Source organism: Pleurodeles waltl, chromosome 5 (assembly GCF_031143425.1).
Source record: "Pleurodeles waltl isolate 20211129_DDA chromosome 5, aPleWal1.hap1.20221129, whole genome shotgun sequence".
In the NCBI taxonomy this organism is placed as follows: domain Eukaryota; kingdom Metazoa; phylum Chordata; class Amphibia; order Caudata; family Salamandridae; genus Pleurodeles; species Pleurodeles waltl.
Window position 1 is genome coordinate 1,669,929,856 of NC_090444.1, and position 19,700 is coordinate 1,669,949,555.

Below are 19,700 nucleotides of genomic sequence, written 5' to 3' on the forward strand. Positions count from 1 at the left end.
TTGTTCTTAACTTCGGGTAGACAAGGGTGGCAATACTTTGCAAAGCTGCTGGACACCCACAAACTTGTGCAAGGTGTATTCCCATCTTGGAAATGATCAGAGTTCTATTCAAACCCCAAACCGATTGGGGTTACAGGCAGGAGTTTCTCCATGGGGTAAAACATTTTTCAGCGGCTAATAAGAGATGAAAGTTATTTTCACTAGATCAGGGATTTTCACATGAACAACTTTAAATGTGTATAGTGTCTCCATTACAAGCTGCAATTAATAAAGCAATGCCAGAAATATGTCTAGGAAAACATCAGCATTTTCTAAGGAATACTAGTGGAAAATCTTTGTGAATTCTGAAGAAATCAGAACTTTACTTCAGACTCAAGACTAAACCACCCTCAAGACTAAAACCAGATGTCCACCTGTTTTTCTGACAGGCTGGTTATAAGAGTGACGGTGCCAGGGGTTTCACACATGCAAGCACCTCTGACATTTTAAATGTCAGAGTGGAGAATGTTTATTTTACCAGTTCAGTCACGTCATTACTGAAGCTCTGGCTGCGAACAGCAAGAGTGGTAAATAGTATCAGATTTACATAGGTTTTCACCCAGGGATCAGAACCATTTAACAAACAAAATAGATACTTAATCAGTCTTTCGAAATATATTACTGGAGGAGGTTAGAACGTCCTTTCAAGTTATAAACAGACTTTTGAAGTCCTCCAGGTTACAACAGCATAAACCCTGTGCAAGTATCTCATGTTTAAACATGCTTTAAGTAAGAAATAATGTTAACTGATTCGATTTTTATTTTTTCCACTTTACAAAAAACATTAAAACTAAATTCTTATGCTATTGAACAGAATTTTCTGCACAAAAATTGGAAAACTGATGCATGATAAATATAATTACAATAACATTTAAATGCAAATAACGTTGCATTAGTTGAATTTACTATAGACTAGACAGACAATGAAAGATCATTTCAGCGCACAGTTCATTGATTTCCACATTGCAATTGTATATTATTGTTATTCATTAGACCTAATTAAATAATTCTTAGTGTCTGGGGACTTGAGCCAGTATCGCACAAATACTTTAAAATGTTCTAATCTATTTCTATTTTGGGACACAATCTTCGACAGATGCAGCCTAAACACAGAATATCCTATAAGGGTTGAAGCAAAGGTCACTATCCTATGTTTAGTGTAGATAAACTTCACAGATATGATTACTGTAACAACCTTTAATGATGTTCAGTACACGTGATGGTTCAGCCTTTACAGGTAGCCAAAACTGCAAAAGATCCAGTGGACAAGGGCTGATGAGGACCAACCAGACTCTAGACCAGAGGTCTTCAAACTGGGGGTGGCCCCCCTAGGGGGGGCCTCAAGTGATCCCAGGGGGGCCCCAGACTCTGGCCAAAATAAATATTATACAGATAACAGGCCTTTGTTTTAATCAGAAGCATGTTATTGCAGTTTTAAAAAGGTAACAGTACTTAACTGCAATGTTTAAATAGGTTTAGACATATTTAAACATTGCCATGTTTATAAAATAATTGTGAAAAATTCTGAGGGGGGACCAATGATTTTTATTTTTTAACTGGGGGGGCACGGCATTAAAAGGTTTGAAGACCTCTGCTCTAGACAGCTAGATGGGTTTTTAACCTGCTTTTCACTATGCAATACTAGGCGCCGTCCGCAACTAATTCTAGAGGCAGTTTATTTCACTATTTAGCCATCTGTTCTTAGGAACTTCAAGTCACTCTTTGCCAGAGGAATGCTCCATTCTGAGGTATAGGCCAAAATCTGGACTTGCAGCGGTCACTGGCATCCATATGACCAGACCAAAAGAACTAAGTTAAAGCCCTGAAATGGATATGTTATGTTATGGTAAAGCAATTTGTATAGCGCACAGCTACTCAACAGGTGTCCCGGGGCACAAGCCAGAAATCCAAAAGACTTCAGTGAAAATCACTGATTAAGAAGCCAAATTTTTAGTTGTTTTTTGAAAACTAATTGATGGGGCACAGTTCATAATTCCAGAGATAGCATGTTCCAGGCCTTAGCTCCCAAGTAAGTGGCAGATCTGCCTCCGATTATCGACTTTCATACTCTAGGAATCAGTGCCAAGGCTTTGTTTGCTGATCTAAGGTTTCAGGCGGGTTGGTGGAAACAAAATCTTAGTCTTAGATAATAAGCTCCAGATGCATGGAGGGCAGAGTGTATTAAAAATAGAGTTTTAAACAAAATCCTTATCCTGTTTGGCAACCAGTGCCGCTCAGGAAGATGTGCAGAAATGTGTGCTCGCTACGGTAGCTGGAGAATAAGAAGAGCAGCAGCATTTTGCACCATCTGAAGTTTGTCCAAAAGATATTCAGGGAGTTGTAGGTAAAGTGCAATATGATAGTCAAGTCTTGATGTTATTAGGGCCTGAATAACTGATTTTGGCAGGAAAGGACAAGAAGTACAAGAACTTCCTAAGTGACCTCACGATCCTAAAACAGGTGCCAACCACCGCCTTAATTTGGGGTTTAAACAAAAGCTGAGCATCAAACTTTATTCCCAGATTACTAACCATGCCGCTCTGGGGGTTAGGGCAGGAGCATAATTGGGCCAGAAAGATAAGCAGTTGGAAGGTAGATCTCCAAACATTACAAATTCAGTCTTTTCAGTATTACACTTCAACTGATGTAAGATCGTCCAATGAAATGCCATTGTCAGTTATTTCCTAATCAGACTCATGGGGAGCTTGCACCCCTTCTCACAAGAGAAAAGAAGCTGTGTATCATCCGTATAAGAAATAACCTTGGCACCCAGAGATTCTGCGGGTCCAGCAAGAGGGGTCAGATATATATTAAAAACAGTCAGACTCAGTGCCGATCCGGTGGTGTCTCTACTGCCATATTCTGTGCCTCCGAAGAAAAAGAAGGAATCAGGATCGGTTGACTGCTATCTTCCAAAAAAGAGGACAACCAGCTTGAGGCCTGACCACAGATGCCCACTGAAGCCAGAGACATTAAAAGGAAATCGTGGGGGGACTGTATCAAAGGTGGCAGATAAGTCCAACATAGTTAACACCGCCCTGCCACCTCCATCCAGCATGCCTTTAATATGTTCACTGGCCTCTAGCAAAGCTGTTTCAGTGCTGTACAATGGTCTAAACCCAGACTGGCTAGGATGTAATAGGTTGTTAGATTCAAGATATCTGGAGAGTTGTAAGTTAACATGTTTTTCCAAAATCTTGGAAAAGGTGGGAAGCAGAGAGATGGGCCTGATACATTGGACTATCGGGAGCTAGCAAACTCTTCGAGCAGCTGGACTGATGTGACCATGCCAAAGAATGGCTCATTTGACTGACTTGGCCTCCCACACTCAAAGAGCTATTAAAAGCCTCCTGCAATGTGGTTAGGGTAACATTGCCTGATTTCCAGTCAGTGTAAGATATACTAAATTTTTATTCATATCACATGAGCAAAGCAGAAGCAGCTCAGTCTTGTTGCTATTAAGACCTAACCAGGTGGTACGTATCTAATTTTGAATGACCTCAAACAGGCTTGACAGAGCTGCAGACTTCCCTGCAAAGTGCCCACTTAGTGGAAATGGAGCTGGGTGTGCTGGACATTGATATGAAACTTTAGTGAATGGGATTGCAAAAGAGCATTTCAATAATTTCATTTGTATGTTGAAAAGCATGGAGGATAAGGAGGAGCATTCAACCACAAGCCAAAGACAGAAACACTGTCCTAAAAAAAATGACTGAAAACAGAGCAGCACAAAAGTAGAGGTGCCAAAAAGATGTAGGAGCCGGCTAATCAAAATGTCATTGTCCATGGAATGAAAAGCAGTTGAGAGAGAGTAGCACTGGCAGCGCTGCACACCTCTCGTTCACTAGCTGGAGCATTCTTTTATTCATGTCCAGCAACACCCTTTCCAAACGCCTGTGCAGGCAGAAGCAGATGATCAGACAAATGCCTGATAAGCATCTTCGAAACGATCTTCATCTGGAATGAGGTTACAACAGCAGGCCTAAAATCTACACTGTCCTGGGCTCAAAGGTATTCTTTGAACAACAGGGCACCTCACCTGTGTTTAAAACAGCCCAGAACTGTTCATAGAAGTAAACAGCTAATAACAATCAATGCAGAGACCCTGTGTTTGAGCTTTGTAATCTTTCAGGGATGGATGTCTACGGCATTTGGTGAATTTCCCGCTGATTAAGTATCTGAGTCTGAGCAATCATGACAGTTCCAAAAGACCAGTTAGGTCAACGTGTATTAGGGCGCCGGTCATCTGAATCTAGTTCAAACACACAGTGGTGGTTGCTCATTGCTAGACATAGTTTTGATCTGATCACCAGTTCAGTGGACATTCTGCAGCAACAATTTCTGAGTGGATTAGCAGAATCAGCTTCCTGAAGAATGTTAGAGATCCTCTTAATGACCATTACAAAGATTACTTCCTCAAATAAATCCTGCAGAGTTCCTGGTGTAGTTTTCCACTTTCATTATTCTTGTGTCATACTACCTTTGCCTGGTCTGCACACTGCCTGTAAGGGGATCTTAGAAAAATAAAAGCAGCTTTATCAGTGTCAAGATTGGATCTTTGTTACTCCATAGTGTCAACATAAAATGTTTATTTAACAAATTTCAGGTAATGGATGTATCATGGTTGAGAAAGTCAAATTTTTCCCTTGTTCAAACCTCTTTCAAAGAGGCCAGGCTAATCAGACAACCTTGTTTAAGTAGAGTTGCCCAATGCAACGATAACTGTGATATTTGTGACTGGTGGCTAACTTTCAATTACATTTGATCTGAATGATCGTCTGTGTTGATAAATTACCGTTGTTTTCATGACAGCCTAATAAATTAAAGTAGAAAAATAATGTCTAAGGACAGTTTGCAAGTATGGGAAAACACTTATCTTCCAGGTGAATAAGAAATAAGAAAGTACTATTTTGTTGAGGCAAGATCGCAGATATAAATAGATTCTTGCACTGGCTTGAGACTTTCTTTATCCTTTCTACATAACATTTAATATTGCTTGGACCGACACAGCACTAACCGAGAACATGTAAATCAATATCTTCAAGATGAGAGGGGTCAGGGTACTCATGTATGCTTGCTTAGAACACCAATGACTGATGGCTTTGCGTGCCCGAGAACGTCTCTCAAGGAGGTAACAACACAGGCCCTTTTTAACTGCTTCTGCAGTAAAGGCAGCCTTGAGAATCATAAACCATTATGAGTAATTAAATATAGGCTTAATTTTACACCATAACATTTGCAATCACAGTTCTACGTAAACATTAAAAATCATGCTCCTCATCAACTTTCAATTCATTTGTGCCTATTACCAGTTGGGTCATCATAATCAATGTCTTAGAAGTGTTTTATGGGGGTCACAGGCTATTTTAATAGGGCGGTGGATGTCAGACTAAAGGTAAAGTTCTCATATGTCACTGTTCCGTCATACTAGCTCTCATGGCCAGCTACTACAACACCCATGATCATGATTAGGACTTCTCATGCTTTTGGTTAGGTGTTGTTTTGCTCGACCCCGAAATCTGTCTATCAATCAACATCCCAGATGTCTCATCCTCTAGCTCGTTTTAAGAGATAAAGGGATCCCTTTACTGAATGTCCAAGATGAGGGTAACTGCTCCACTTTCAGAAACAAGGGGGCAATATTAAGATGCACTTGCTGCAGGCAACGTTTTTGGTGATTTCAGGAAAATCAACAGAGAAAAACAGCCTATGAGTCTAAAAAACAGGCCTACAGGCAGCCAACAAAACAGTCCACGCACATGACTGTCAGAACTGGCCTGTTAGACCACAGCTTTTGGCACTGTTATATTGTCTTATATGCCAGTCTGAACCTGCAAATTTGTGAAAGGCAGCTAGCTCTCGCAGTCCTCTTTATATCAGCAGAAATGTCAACTCAAAGAAACGCAATATGTCCTACTGCATTCACTTATATGGCCTGAACGTCTTTCAGACGAATGAAATGTAAGGTACAAGTGATGGCAGATTACATACGGTCCTAAGGCCATCATTTAGAATAGCCCAGTATGAGATGTGATAGTTATCACACCAGATTTTATTGCATGCAGCATGCATTAACACCCGTTAATTACAGGGTGCTATAAAAATTGCGATCCTTGCGCAAATACATTCATTAGGCCACTGTTCATGAGAGCCTTAGTCTACTACACAGCACCAGTTCAAGATACATCACTCTGTAAGTGCTCCTTGTTTTTAGTTCTTGTGATTTCTTATTTGCTCTTAAACCTAAAAATCTCGGAGGTGGCCACTACTTAGAAAAGTTAGGGAAACATTTCAGGGTGTTTGTACTAGGTTTTGCTTTCCATGTTGGAACCTCTACCGAACTGGCCGTTGTGAATTTTTCTAGAGTCATTGTTCTGAACCGGAAAGAATGAGGGGATCACTATAGTTAACTCCACTATGCAGTTTAAACTTCTTTGCAATAGATAAGGGAAGAAAGCACGCCACTATTCTGCATAAGAATAAACTCAAATGAAGCTGTGAGCAACCATACATTGTGGGTCCATCTCTAATAAGAAATCAAAAGTTACCTTAGTAGAAAGAAGTTGAAACAGCAGAAACAAATATTCCAAAAGAGCAGACAGATGTGAAGCAGTGGGTTAATAATATGCTGTACCTTTCCCACATACCACTTTTCAAAGTAGCTTCAAGTGAATGGTTCACTGTGCTGAACTATACAGCTGTTAGTTTCAGCTATCCTGAAATAAGATGCAATCAACGCATAAATGCTGGAACAATCTCACCATCACATCTACATCCCGGACGTATCGGCAGGTAATTTCAGGTCACAAGTGCTAAAATGTTCCATATTATGATCTAGTTCAGTGGTACCCAACCTGTGGTCCGGGGACCCTTGGGTGTCCGTGAAGCCTCCTCAGGGGTCGGCGACTGCTTAGAAAATTAAATAAGATTAACAGATTAGGTACCCAGCTTTCAAAACTGACTCAGTGGGAAGGTCCACGGATTCCAATAATGATTTAGTGGGGGTCACCGGGATCCAGTAATAATAATGTGGGTGTCCACAGAAGTCAAGAGGTTGGGAACCACTGATCTAGTTTATGTCAAGTGGTTTACAACCCGTTTCTAAGCACTTTGGAAATGTGTGCATGGCACAACACAAAGTAGATTTTAACTGTGCACTTTCAGCTGCAGCTGACAGAAAACTGGATGTATTCAGCATCTAGCAAAAGAAGAGGGTTACATTTTCGAGGCTTCAAACTAACATCAATTGGATATACATTCTTGTAACCAATTCAGAGTTAGAGCAGCCACTTCTTTGCTTGAGTCCAGGACAAAGGCATGACGGAATCCTCTCTCGCACAGACGAATGTCCCCCTCTGGAAAATCTTTCTTTATGTCATGATAATACTGTACTGGACACCAGTTGTCTGCAGCGCCGTAGTAGAAAATGAGCTGTAATTTAAAAAAATAAAAAAAAGTTATGGGGGTCAATTTACAAACCAAAGTTAACTAGAAAAAACACTTAGTTGCAGAAAAAGATTTGGTAGGAACTAGATTATTAAACAAAAATACAACGTTAGGAAAGAGCGTCATTATGTAGTAAACCTGTGCCCATCAGACAGTGTAGATAATGACAATCCTATCATGTAACCTAGGCATTGTCAGAGCAGAATAGGCAGTGACACGATAAAGCACTATAAAATGGCTTTATAAAACGTTTTATGAATCTTTTTGTATTGCTTCTTATGTAAGTAGATATATGTATGGTTATTTTATTGTTTTAGTGTATGTATTGAAAACTGCACTTTCGAATACAAGTGTTTGTGGTGTATATGGCTGTCGTGTTAATTGGATGGTGTTTGAGTGTAAAGGTAGCGAGCTGAAGAAGCAGAAATGCAAAACTTAAAAATCAAAATGGCATCCAGAAGGAAAAACAGATAAAAGACTGGCGTCATGTTGCCAGCAGACAGCAATATGTTTTAGGGTGTTCTTAAACACTGCTGGTTCAAACTAGTTACGACTTTAGTATGAAGCAAGAAAATTCCATGTCTATAAAACAAGTCTTGTTGCAAAGTTCAGTCGATCAATTAGAAGTTCAACTGGCCTAATGTTACCTTTTTTGACCCCAGGCAAACCTCAATGACCTCAGCACAATCTTTCAATTTGGTAATTAGTGGCCTAGACACGAATGCCTCGGAGCCCCTTTTTCCTTTTTATTCCCAGAAAGACTGTCTCGGTATTTGGCCCCCCATTCCTTCATACCATACTAGTACGCCTAATTTCTTTGTCAACTCCTGATATAGTTCCAGTAAAACCGTGCACAAACTGCCACATGCTAGGCCAACAAAAATAAAATTATCCTGTTAATGCAACACCATCTTCAGTCCTGCTGAGAACCGCAAGGCTGGATCCAAAAAACAAATACTTATGCATTTTTCCAAACTAAAAGCGTTGAACATAAAACGATCTACGTATCCTTATTTAACTGTTTTTGGACCCCACTCTTCTCGGATTAATATCGTCAGGGTATACCATTAAACCGTGAATTCCAATGCAATATCTGATGCAGTCCAGGTTACTTATTGTTCTTGAACCTTCCCAATCGCACACATGCATGTGGAGCTGCACTGATCCTCACACCCTCCGCAATACCCATGCGCGTGCGCAGCAACACAGTGCATTGTGCACCCAAGTCATCAAGTCAAGCATATCAGCCAGAACACAAGCAGCGCCCTTTCAACTATGCACTCCGTAGGGTGCCCAAGAGCCCGCCTGACGACCTCACCAGGGATATTCAGTGCATTATAAATAGTGCCGCCGGATAACCCAAGAAAGCGCTTCAGGGTTTGCAGGGGCAATGGGACACACTATAGCAATACCAATACAATTCAGTACCTCCAGTGTCATTAAAAGCAGAGCCCTCAGGCTAACTTACACCTTATTCAAGGCCCAGCTGTCTCTCTCCATTGCTTTAAAGTTAGCGGATGGAGTTACTGAAAATAGATGGCCATTGAATACTCGAGAGCAGATGTGCAAAGATGTGCACAGAAGCTGTGCTGGACCAGAAGGCAAGGAAGCACTTAAAGTTCTCAACACAATTTTTGCCAGCCAGGGAAACCAGTGCAAACAAAGAATGAACTTGATTTGTCACTGCTATAGCATGAAAGCTTTCAAACAAGGGGTAGGGGAAAAAGAAGAAAGATAGAAATGCACTCTTACAAACCAAGCAGATTTCTCTTCCAAATATTAACACTTGGTTAATTAAACTTACATTTTATAACCACATATAATATGGCAGCCTGTCACTTACTCAACACCCTAGGTGACAACAACAGTGCCATAAATGGAGGCAAGATCAGGAATCAGCAGGCAATCCAAGGTGCTACAGGATTACAAGAACAGCAATGAGATGTTACCCTTTAAGACTGTGGCATACCAGCCTATGGCGGATGGAGTGCCGAAAACAACTAGCAGGCATAGATCAAGGCCCAGGGTGGGATTTCTGGGCCATGACAGGCAGCTACAGTATTTATAATTACTACAACAGGAAGTTGTATTAATTATTTGCAGTCGCGAGTTAATCCGCCGAACTGTTCCTCAAATTTGTTGCTTTTGCCTTTTACAGCTCCCCTGTTCCCTGATGACTTGCCTGCTTACACTAACTCTGCTCTTTGGATTCTGTTTGGCTTTCCTCTTTTACGGCTCTTTGAATCTTTGCCTGGTTACCCCGACCTTGCTCTCCAGGGTCTGTTTGGGCTTTTTAGAGTGAGCTTACGTGTACAACTCTCAGACCCTTTTCCCATCTTATGCTGATTTTACTTCTAGACTCTGTTTTGGCCTTGTTGTTTGGCTCCACTGGACGTATCTTGAACCCGTACCTGAGTTTGGGGCTTACTGGCTTCAATTTCCCCTGGCTTTGGTTCAACTCTGCCACCCTTTTGGAAGCCGGGGATCCCATGCTTATATCTTTGTTGGGAATGTCCTACATTTTTTAGTAACACTAAAACTCGCCATGTACTACACCTACATCTACATCTTGAGAGTCTCTGTGAATACCTGCACTGTGATTAGAGGCTTAACACCAGCGAGAGCTGTGCTCAAGAAGAGTTGGACATCCCACGTCTCGCACTCTCATTTACCTACCTCTCTAATGTTTGACCCTGTTTGGTGCATCCTAGTTGCTACGGAAGGAGACAGTCATGGAAGTGAGGGGGTTTATCATCAGAATTTGTAAGATAATACCCGCAAAACCTGACAATTTGCCAGGTCAAACCCAAACCAACATGGGTATCGATTACAATCTGTAGATGGCTATGGCAGAAGCCATTTCGGAGATCCAAAAGCCACTCAGGGCTGCTCCCAGTGAGTGGGCTTATCTGGTAAATCATCCAGGAGAAACAAGTAATGCTTTCTCACTCATGCCGCTGGTCAATCAAGGAGCAATTCCACAATGCTATACCCTATGGTAATGTGCAGTATGCCCTTGATGGGACTGGTCAATGGGGAGCCCCAATATTTCCAATTGCTTCCAGCACAATGCAGTCTACATTTTCTAACTCAGCCCACACAATTTGCATCGGATTCAGCGAAATCAGGTATCATCTTCTCATATCTAATGACGTTCTCACTTGGGTCATGCCCTTGACATTAAACCAGAGCCCTTGGCTATAACAACACAATGTGTGTGTTTATTGAACAATTTCAAGCTGACTTCGGACAATGACAGACCACACAAATGGTACATGATTAACAAACTGACTATTTTTCGGTCATATGTCTGCAGCAACATGTCTAATGTTCTATTTCTCATGGATTCATCTATGTTATGTATACCTCAGTCTGTTGCAAGATAAATGTTTCGTTCAAGAGATATATCATAGGCAAACATTACTCCTAAGTAACAATATTTGGAAACTATCTCAAGCGCTGTGCCATCCAGCTTTCAAGCAATATTCAGTTTCATTTCTTTTACTTCTGATTGTCATCACTTTGGTCATTCCTACGTTAATCTTTAGGTGATTCATTTTTCAGAGTAAGTTAAGTTCAGTTAGCATCATTTGCATAACACAGGCTATTTATAACCTCCTCATGTAACTTTTAAAGACAACCTGGCTCTTCATGTGTTTTTGTTACATAAGCTATCCAATTGGAAACTGAATCTGTGCCCTTTGTTACCTGTGACAGTAAATCAGTGATCTGACACAATGCATCATGGACAGCACCCATGATTTCTGTCCTGACTGGACTTCTACTGCCGAGTTAGTCACAAGTTAGCCTTTTGTCCAGCTGTCTCAGAGGAGAACCACATGCAGAGAGCATTTTAGGCAGCGGCGTTGGTCCTGTGTGGTGTGCAGAATATGGTACATCTCTGTTCTCTTTGATGCACTGCTACAAGCATGCTGGAAAATATGGGGCGAACAAGCAAATCTATGCAAACCATACATTCAAAAGGCTGGAGAGGCTGAGGCAGAGTTGGGTGAACATCAGCCACAGTGTGACAGAGTGTGGACATATGTTCAACAGGACCAACTCCGCCCCCTTTCTAAGAATGCTGGGGCTTGTAATTTTCATTTCATAAAATATTATAGTCCACGATTCCCAACATTCTTTGTGCTGTTGTCTGAAAAACAAGGAGGAGTTAGGTGTCACTCTCATGATGTGTGGACCCCTGCCAATTATGCTACTTTATTTGTTCGCTCTCACTTACTGATTACCTCAGCATTTTAGTACAGGGCCACATACAGTAACATTACAAACCTGTTACTGCACACAAGATTTATTTCATGCACTAGGATGGGGATTATCACCTACCGCGGTATGCCAGGGGTTTTTACTATAGAAATTACTGAGATGTTTCGGTCGAAAAGCAAATTCATGTGTTCTCTGTGTGCTCACGATCCTTAAAGGGTACATTTATTATAACATTTTACAAACAGTCCTTCTTGGAAAAACCTCTAGACGGAATGTGGTCTTAAAATCCTATCCAGTTGTGACAAATGTTACTGGCTCTACGCTGTTGAAAATCGTTCTCACAGCATTTTCCAAGATATGATGTGGGTGAACACAACAACTCCTTCCCAAGAGGTATGTGGACAATGTGCAATAAAATGCACTATTCAACCCCATTAAAAAAAGCTATCCCCTGGACACTCTTCAAGGAAATTGTTATTCGTTACTCACCGAAGTTCAAGGCAGGTATCACACAAAAACACTTTTACAGATCACTAGCCACCATTGCCACCAATATGAAAGTTTCCTATATTTTGCCTAGAGTTTTGAGTGATTTTGTTGGTAAGCACCACTAGGAAGTCAGCATCATGTTCTGCTATCTTAGTTACCTGTTCAATACGTAACCTTTGTTCCTCATTTAGACTCTCCTTGCCCCTCAGCCTTTGCAGCTATAGGTGTTGAGGCTCCTGTCCCTGATCCACCGTGCCCACTCTAAGCCTGGTTGTATCTGGGCTAGGGTGTCTACTAGACTTGCGCTTGCTACAATTGCCAGTCTGATCTGCTACTGCTAGGCCTGGGCTGATGCTTGACCTACTCTTCTAGACAACCCTGCCCTAGAATACTGTGCTGAAGAACTGGACTCGATTTGGGAACATTATGCATTGTTCAGATTATTTCACTAGGGCCTTGTGTGGACTGGACACCTGCCAGCAAACTAGGATCTTGGATGTGGACTTTTAAACAACATAGAGTTCCAGCTAGAGAAGAACAGTCCATCCTGAAAACACTTCTGGGGCTAATATCAGGTAAGACTGAATTCGTGGCTGAATACCTAGATTCTGGACAGGGAGAAATATGGGCAGAGGGAGGCCATCAGAAATAAGGTGCCATAAGGTGTGTTCCTTGAAGTTTACTTCAGTACACATCTCGCTCCCTTAATTACCCTGCACAACTGTCTTGCATGGGACTTTGCAATGAACTTTTTGTTTTAACGTGGACCTGCTTGAAAGCATCCACTTAAAAATGTAAAGATCCCATGATCCAATCCATCCCACAATGTAGTGCATCCAAACAACACAGAACAACATACGACCATAATAATCCACACTGCACACTGCTAAAATAAGCCTGACCTATTGACTTTGCCAATACTTGCTGTTTAGGGCAGTCAATAATTGTTCGGGCTAGCTATATAAGAAGGCGCCCGTGTTTTGGAGGTGTGACTGTACCTGTTAAAAGCAGCTCTGTTAATGTGTTCCACGCATCTTTTGTTTGTGCAGTATCAGTTTCTGAAGGTAGTAGGGTGGTATATTTGCTATGTAACTTCTCTGACATGCAGGCTGTCCAAGCCATAAATAAACACCCACCTGATGTAGATCACAGAGTTCAACAGAGCTGTTCAACTAGGTTTGACAAGTACTTTTCAGAATTAGTAGAGCAGACAGATTTTAGTTCTGTATTAATATACAGCTATCTGGGCCGTTTTACATAACATTACATTTACAGCATTACATCACAACAAGAACATCACTTTGCTAGACAAAACAAAGATCAAAGCATCTACTAACATTCTGCCAGAATTAACACAGAAGCTACTCCATATGTACCTCCTTTGACGTTTTTGTATGGGTGGCAGGAGGACCCCATGCCAAAGGCTGTCACAGAGCAACATATTAGACAACCCTAGAATGGGCTGTAGACTTTTGGTTCTGATGTAGGAGCATGGATGCAGATGTCGGGTCTGTGATATTGAATGCTCTGAGGACCACGGGCCCTCCTTAGTTTGTATAGATTGGGATACATGCAGCTTAGGGTATGCCCCATCCCTTTGTTAATGATGCACAGACATGGTTAGTGTTTTTTGGAGAAGTCACAAGACAGTTTCTAAACCCTTTACACAATCTGTGCTACGTTTGGGTTTGTGCAGAGACTGAGCATGCCATATTTGTTCTACTGATCCCTGAATTCAGAATCACATTCTCATAAAGAATTAGAGGGAGTTTCAATCTATCAAATGCAAGGTAGGCACCTTTAGACAAACTTGAAGAGTAACCGGATAATCAAGGGAGGACTTCGTGTCATACAATGAGCTAACGTCCATCTCCCAGCTTCCAAATTTGGCCTGTCCCTTTCCCACTGATCCCACACAACCTATATTTAAGCACAGTACAATATAAGCTCATCACAGAGTGACAGACAGCCATTTTAACATTTGCACGTAATTGTTCTTGTGCACCATTCACCGCACTAAGCACTTCGGCATTCACTTTACTCTGCATTGTAGCACCTCGGGTTATCAGTAATGACTTGATAACAATATAGTTAATGTATGACTGAATCAATGACAATATATCTAAAATCAGACACATTGCTGGTTTTGAATGTATTTGTCTTTTATATTATCAGTAAATATCAGTTGCACAACATATTTTCGTATGACATCAAATCATTACATGACTATCTAATTACCCTTCGAGATGGTTTAAGGGGCCACCCTGAAGAAATCACTGTTGTTTCTATTGTTACATTGCCGAGGTTCCTAGGGTTAGTGGGCCAGAAGCATATGTGATTGCGGTTGAGTAACATGTCCTTGAAGCAATACTGCAAATCCCTCTGAGTAACAGTAGGACTTGTCAACAATGCTTATGAACAGCTTTTCAAAGTTACAAAGTTATTTATGAACTAATTTATTACATTGGAGATAGGTCTCTTTCCATTAAAATACAACCACTAATAATTGTGAAACGGCAAATGCTTGTTTTATTAAAAAAATGCAAAAAGGCAAGATTAAAAAAATGTCCTAGAATGTGAGACATGCAACACACAAAGCAAGTACTGGCAAGGCCAATAGGTCTCAACTGTGACACCAGGGCACAGTACTATTAGCTTTGACAATGCTTGTTTGCCTCTGCCATAGGCTGTGGGATTTTTTTTTTCAAAGATGGCCACCCATGCATGTGCACATACGCACAACATTCAAAGATGGCCACCCATGAGTGTGCACATAAACACAACATTCAAAGATGGCCACCCATGCATGTGCCCAACATTCAAAGATGACCACCCACGCGTGTGCACGTACGCACATATGAAGATGGCCATCTTCATATGATTTACATTCTAAAGTATAAACTACCATTGAGTATTGTCCAACTATAATTGGTTTCCTTTACAGTGCCAACAGCTCCTCTTAACGTGGATGCCATTTCCGCCATTTTTGCTGGGTTCACAGAGATTCCAAATTAAAGCTCATATCAAAAGCATTGCAAATGGTTCCACCGTAGTTCATACTAAAAAGGACATCACCCATTGTGATTTTACCTCCAGTGGGTCTCCATGGCACCTGGGGCCAAGCATCCGTCATAACCCTCACCTACCTCACATGAGAACGCAGCATTACAAGCCGAGCACAACTACGGATTTCCTTGTTTGCTTGATCTAAAAGTGTGACTGCTATCCTGGCAAGGAAAACTCTGTATAACTCAGATGTCTGCTGGCTTTATCTCTTCCCTAGCCGGATAGAGCACAGAAGAAGGGCGAGGGAGCGGGCCTGTTACCATCTCAATAAATCTGGTTTAATGCGTACAAGGGACATATTGTCACTGGCAGAATGTATCAGGGCTGCCTCAGCAGTGGCATAGTAAGGGCGTCATGGGCGGCAGTACACACAAGGAAATTGGCGCCCCTGACTGCTGGTTGAGTAGCAAAATACAGCAATATTCAGGGCTTAGCGGGCCCCTCAGGTCCTAGCTCATTGCACCACACCACTTTCTGCAACACTGACAGCTACACTCATAGCCCAGCCAGTCCAGGTGCCTGGAAGTCATTTGAACAAAAGCGCACATTTGACATGATCCCCACCATGGGGTCGACGTGGGGGCGCTTGCCCCCCTGGATTTAGGTACAGCCTGGTGTGCAGGCTCACAGTGCAGCGTAACACTACGACCGCTGTAGCATTATACTGTCTCAGAATGGATGGCGTTAAAAAAACCCCATTCCCTGAAAACATGATGCCGCCCCTCCGGAAAACATTCTGCACGTGTACTACAGAAAGGAGCATGCTTTGTCGTAATACCTACCATGCAGGTCTTGCCTAAAACGTACCACATACAGAAACTTGGTGGGACACTGCATTACGAAACACAGTTCTGCTGTCTTTTTTTCCATTGGTACTGACAATGACAAAAGAATGATCATATGCTTAGAGCGCAAGGGTGGGGAGATATGTGGGCACCGGGGCTGGGAGCGGATATGATTTTTATGAATAACCTGGGGAAGGGCGGACAAGGGGGAGCAGGGAAAGATACAGCGTTGAAAAGTCCCTCATACCGTTTTTGCAAATACTGATCTACCCTATCTATTGCTTGAATGCTTGGACACACTGAACAGGAGAGAACTCCTGAGGAGCAGCGATGGCCTACAATGTTTCTCCTCTACATTTTCTTGTGTATGATCTTGCCCACACAGCTCCTTTTCTTGTAATCAGTGTCTGTTTTCTAACTATGCCTCTAATAGCAGCAGCACATTTGGGCTGTGAGACTTAAAGCATCACATTATTATTTTTCTCTGAATACAGTGCTTCAGGTTATTGACATGAAACATAATAATTCCAATGGCCTCCAATAGCATATTGTGCTTTTCCAAAAAGAGGAGAACTGCCTAACTGCAATTATTTGAGAATCTTAGCTGCAGGGGCCAGCTCTGTGATAAGGCGGTATTTAGATGTTAGAAGCGGTCAATGTCAGGCTTAATAATGACATTACTGCGTCTTCTTATGAATAGTTGGAATCTGGCCAGAGGTGAGATGAGCCGAGTGTCTCCAGCAGAACCAAGATTGTCTGAATAAGTGGAAGATATTTAACAGAAATGGGGTCAGGTGGTGATCCCGACCTGCATTGTGTGATGAGCTGTAAGACCGACAACCGATCTAAAAGCTGAAAAGACGATCAAGTAATCTCTAGCAAATAAGTAGTAGTAGAAGGGGACTGCCCTGTTCTGATACGTGCAATTTTCTGACAATTTGTTGCACAAATATTGGGAGTAGGGTAGTTCATTTTTAGAAGAGCTGAAAAGTGAACGTTCATTGATGATTTTAAACGATCTTTTTGTTTGATCCCTGCCACTGCATCCTTCTTTGTTGCCTCCCAAAACCTTGTTCCTCCTTTTCTGTCTTATAACATTATCAGTGCTGATTTCACCTTTTTCTATGTTTTGCTCTGGTCCATAAAATTTATTTCACCTTATAGGTTCTGCTTTATGCTTCTCCAGCTAGTCAAGAAGGTCTTAATCTCTGCATATCCCCCAGATCTACCTCAAAATGTCACTTGTTTTCAGAATTCAGAAAAATTCTAGCAACCGGATTTTCCACTGTTAAGATTTGACAGTCCCTGGAAATGGATGTGGATCACCTTCGGGTTGCTTCTGCCTAGTTCAGTTGAAGTGACTACTGAGCTGCCTCTGCCAATTTTTCACTTCATGGTATTTGGCACACAATTTTTTTTTTTTGATTTACCAGAGAAGTTGTCTTGGTTTACCAGTTGACACAGTGAGGAAGTTTACTAACCTAAACAACTCAAAAGACTCAGGGACTAATTTAGTGTTTGGTGGATCAGTAACATCTGCCAAAAAGAGGTGCTTACCCCATCCACCCTTTTCTAGAGTGCAACCGGCTCCATAGGCTTTAAAAAGGACAGACAGTACACCTGACACTTTTTTCGGCATGTCCCACATCTACCAACCTTTAAATAAGGCAGTCTCACCCTCATTTATTTTCTGATATTCAAGCAAAATAAGCAGGGAATAAAAGTAAAAAACGATTGGGAATCGCAGTTTTTCCTCTTTTTACATTTTCTTCATACACATGTTGAGCTAGAAGCGTGGCATTTGTCAACCTATACTTGTGATGATATTGAGGAAACAGTGTGGACAATGTGCGGAGAAACATCAACTGACGTCACCACAATTTCTCCGCACATTAACCTCTGACCGCCTATTTATGGAAGGCCAGACTCCGCATTATAAGACTGCCTGCTATTAGCTGGTAGTTGTATAAGGGAAAATCCCTTCATTTTTATTGTAAGATTTACTAGCTGCATATTTCATCTCTTATGAGCACATGCTCATCATACTCTTCATGGACCTTCATTAGATAAATAACCTTCCCAGTTATTGTATTGTAATAGTATTTATATAGCGCTTACTACCCCTGACGAGGCGTCAAAGCGCTTTTCGATGAGTAACACGCTACTCTGGAACCCAACAAGAATTAGTGATGGATTAGTATCGGGAAATATGAGTACAGTTTTAGTATTATTATGAGTTAATATGAGTACAGTTTTAGTATTATTATGAGTTAATTTGAGCCGCAGATATGAGAGTTTGTTAGTTAGATTGACTGGAGTAATGAAGGGGAGGAGGAGGAAAGAAATCCAGAAGTGTTAATTGGGAGTATATCCCTCATTTACTCAACCCAAAGGCTTGGGATGAATAAAGGGAGATGGAGGAGGGAAGAGTCTGTGGAAGGGTTAGAGAGAGCATAATAGCAGGGTGAGATAAATGAGGGAGAATTTAGTAGGGTTGTGTGGGAGGTCATGGTAGTAGAGTGAGTTTTGGTGAGTTAGATGTGGAAGCGGAGGGAAGAGCTTAGGCAGAGTTATTTAGGAGATGAAAGTAGTAGAAAGGATTTGGGATGAGTCAGAGTGGGAATGGAGGATAGATTGATGGAGACATGATGATGGGTAGATAAGTGTGATAAGATGAAAGCAGGGATTCATAGATATCCAGTATAACAACGCACCCAGGAGCCACGCAATGACCCATGAACATGCCAAGCACAGAAACATATACACATACATATATATATATATATATATATATATACACACACACACACACACACACACATACAAACACACATGAATACACACATATATGTACATACACTACATTATTAAAACCATGGGTAAATATATAAGGTATAAGGTGTAAGTGCCTAGGGTACCCACTACAAACCAGGCCAGCCTCCTACAACAGTACCTTCTGTTCGGTTCACAAAAGGCTACCAAGAACACAGTTTTAGACAGAGGTTTAGTGATCTTAGTTTAGAGTTTATGGGGTGCTTAAATATCAACTCCTGGCAAAAGATTTCAAAATTACAGCACATGGTGTGGGGTAGCAAATTTAGACATGCATACAGTTTACAGGAAGGATGTGTAGAAGTGTGCAGATTATATTGGCAGTTCTCTCATTTACTAGAGGCTCAGGAGACTGGAAAGCCTGATCAAATACCTCATTCTAGATTATCAGTATTCCCCTTAGAATTTTTATGTTGCTACCCATTCAAATTGTCGGCTTCAGCTTCTGGTAAGACCTGTGTAGACCAGAGTGACCTCAATCAGTTTAGTGCCAACATTTGCCCTAGTCATTCATTCATATATACTGCAGTTTTCTAGCATGCAGACAAGACTTAAACTGGGGGGGCGTGGGTCAAATAGCTTTACACAGAACGTAATTACAAATGAGAACCAACACATCAAAACGTTGGACTATTTTTTTTATAAGGCCATTTCCATGGCTCTATATAGATTTATCACAGGTGAGTGCGATACAGAAGTAACTGATATTTTGATCCTCTTTAGAAGGTTTTGAAGAAATTCTTTTGGCACACACTCAGGCAAGGGTTGTCAAAGTGTTCTTTTCATTTGGAAGGCTGTATCTCAGTAAGGAGAATACAA

The 19,700-nt window shown here is 41.4% G+C and overlaps 1 protein-coding gene across 2 annotated transcripts in view; it reads right to left on the reverse strand.

Annotated features, from left to right (window-relative positions):
* Positions 1-926: 926 nt before the first annotated feature.
* LDAH (lipid droplet associated hydrolase) overlaps positions 927-19,700 on the reverse strand; it is a 711,314-nt gene continuing 692,540 nt past the window's right edge. For both annotated transcript variants that reach the window (XM_069236004.1, XM_069236005.1), the window contains exon 7: positions 927-7,470. In XM_069236004.1, the coding sequence (XP_069092105.1) occupies positions 7,282-7,470 (189 nt within the window). In that variant the 3' untranslated portion in view covers positions 927-7,281. The remainder of the gene's footprint in view (positions 7,471-19,700) is intronic.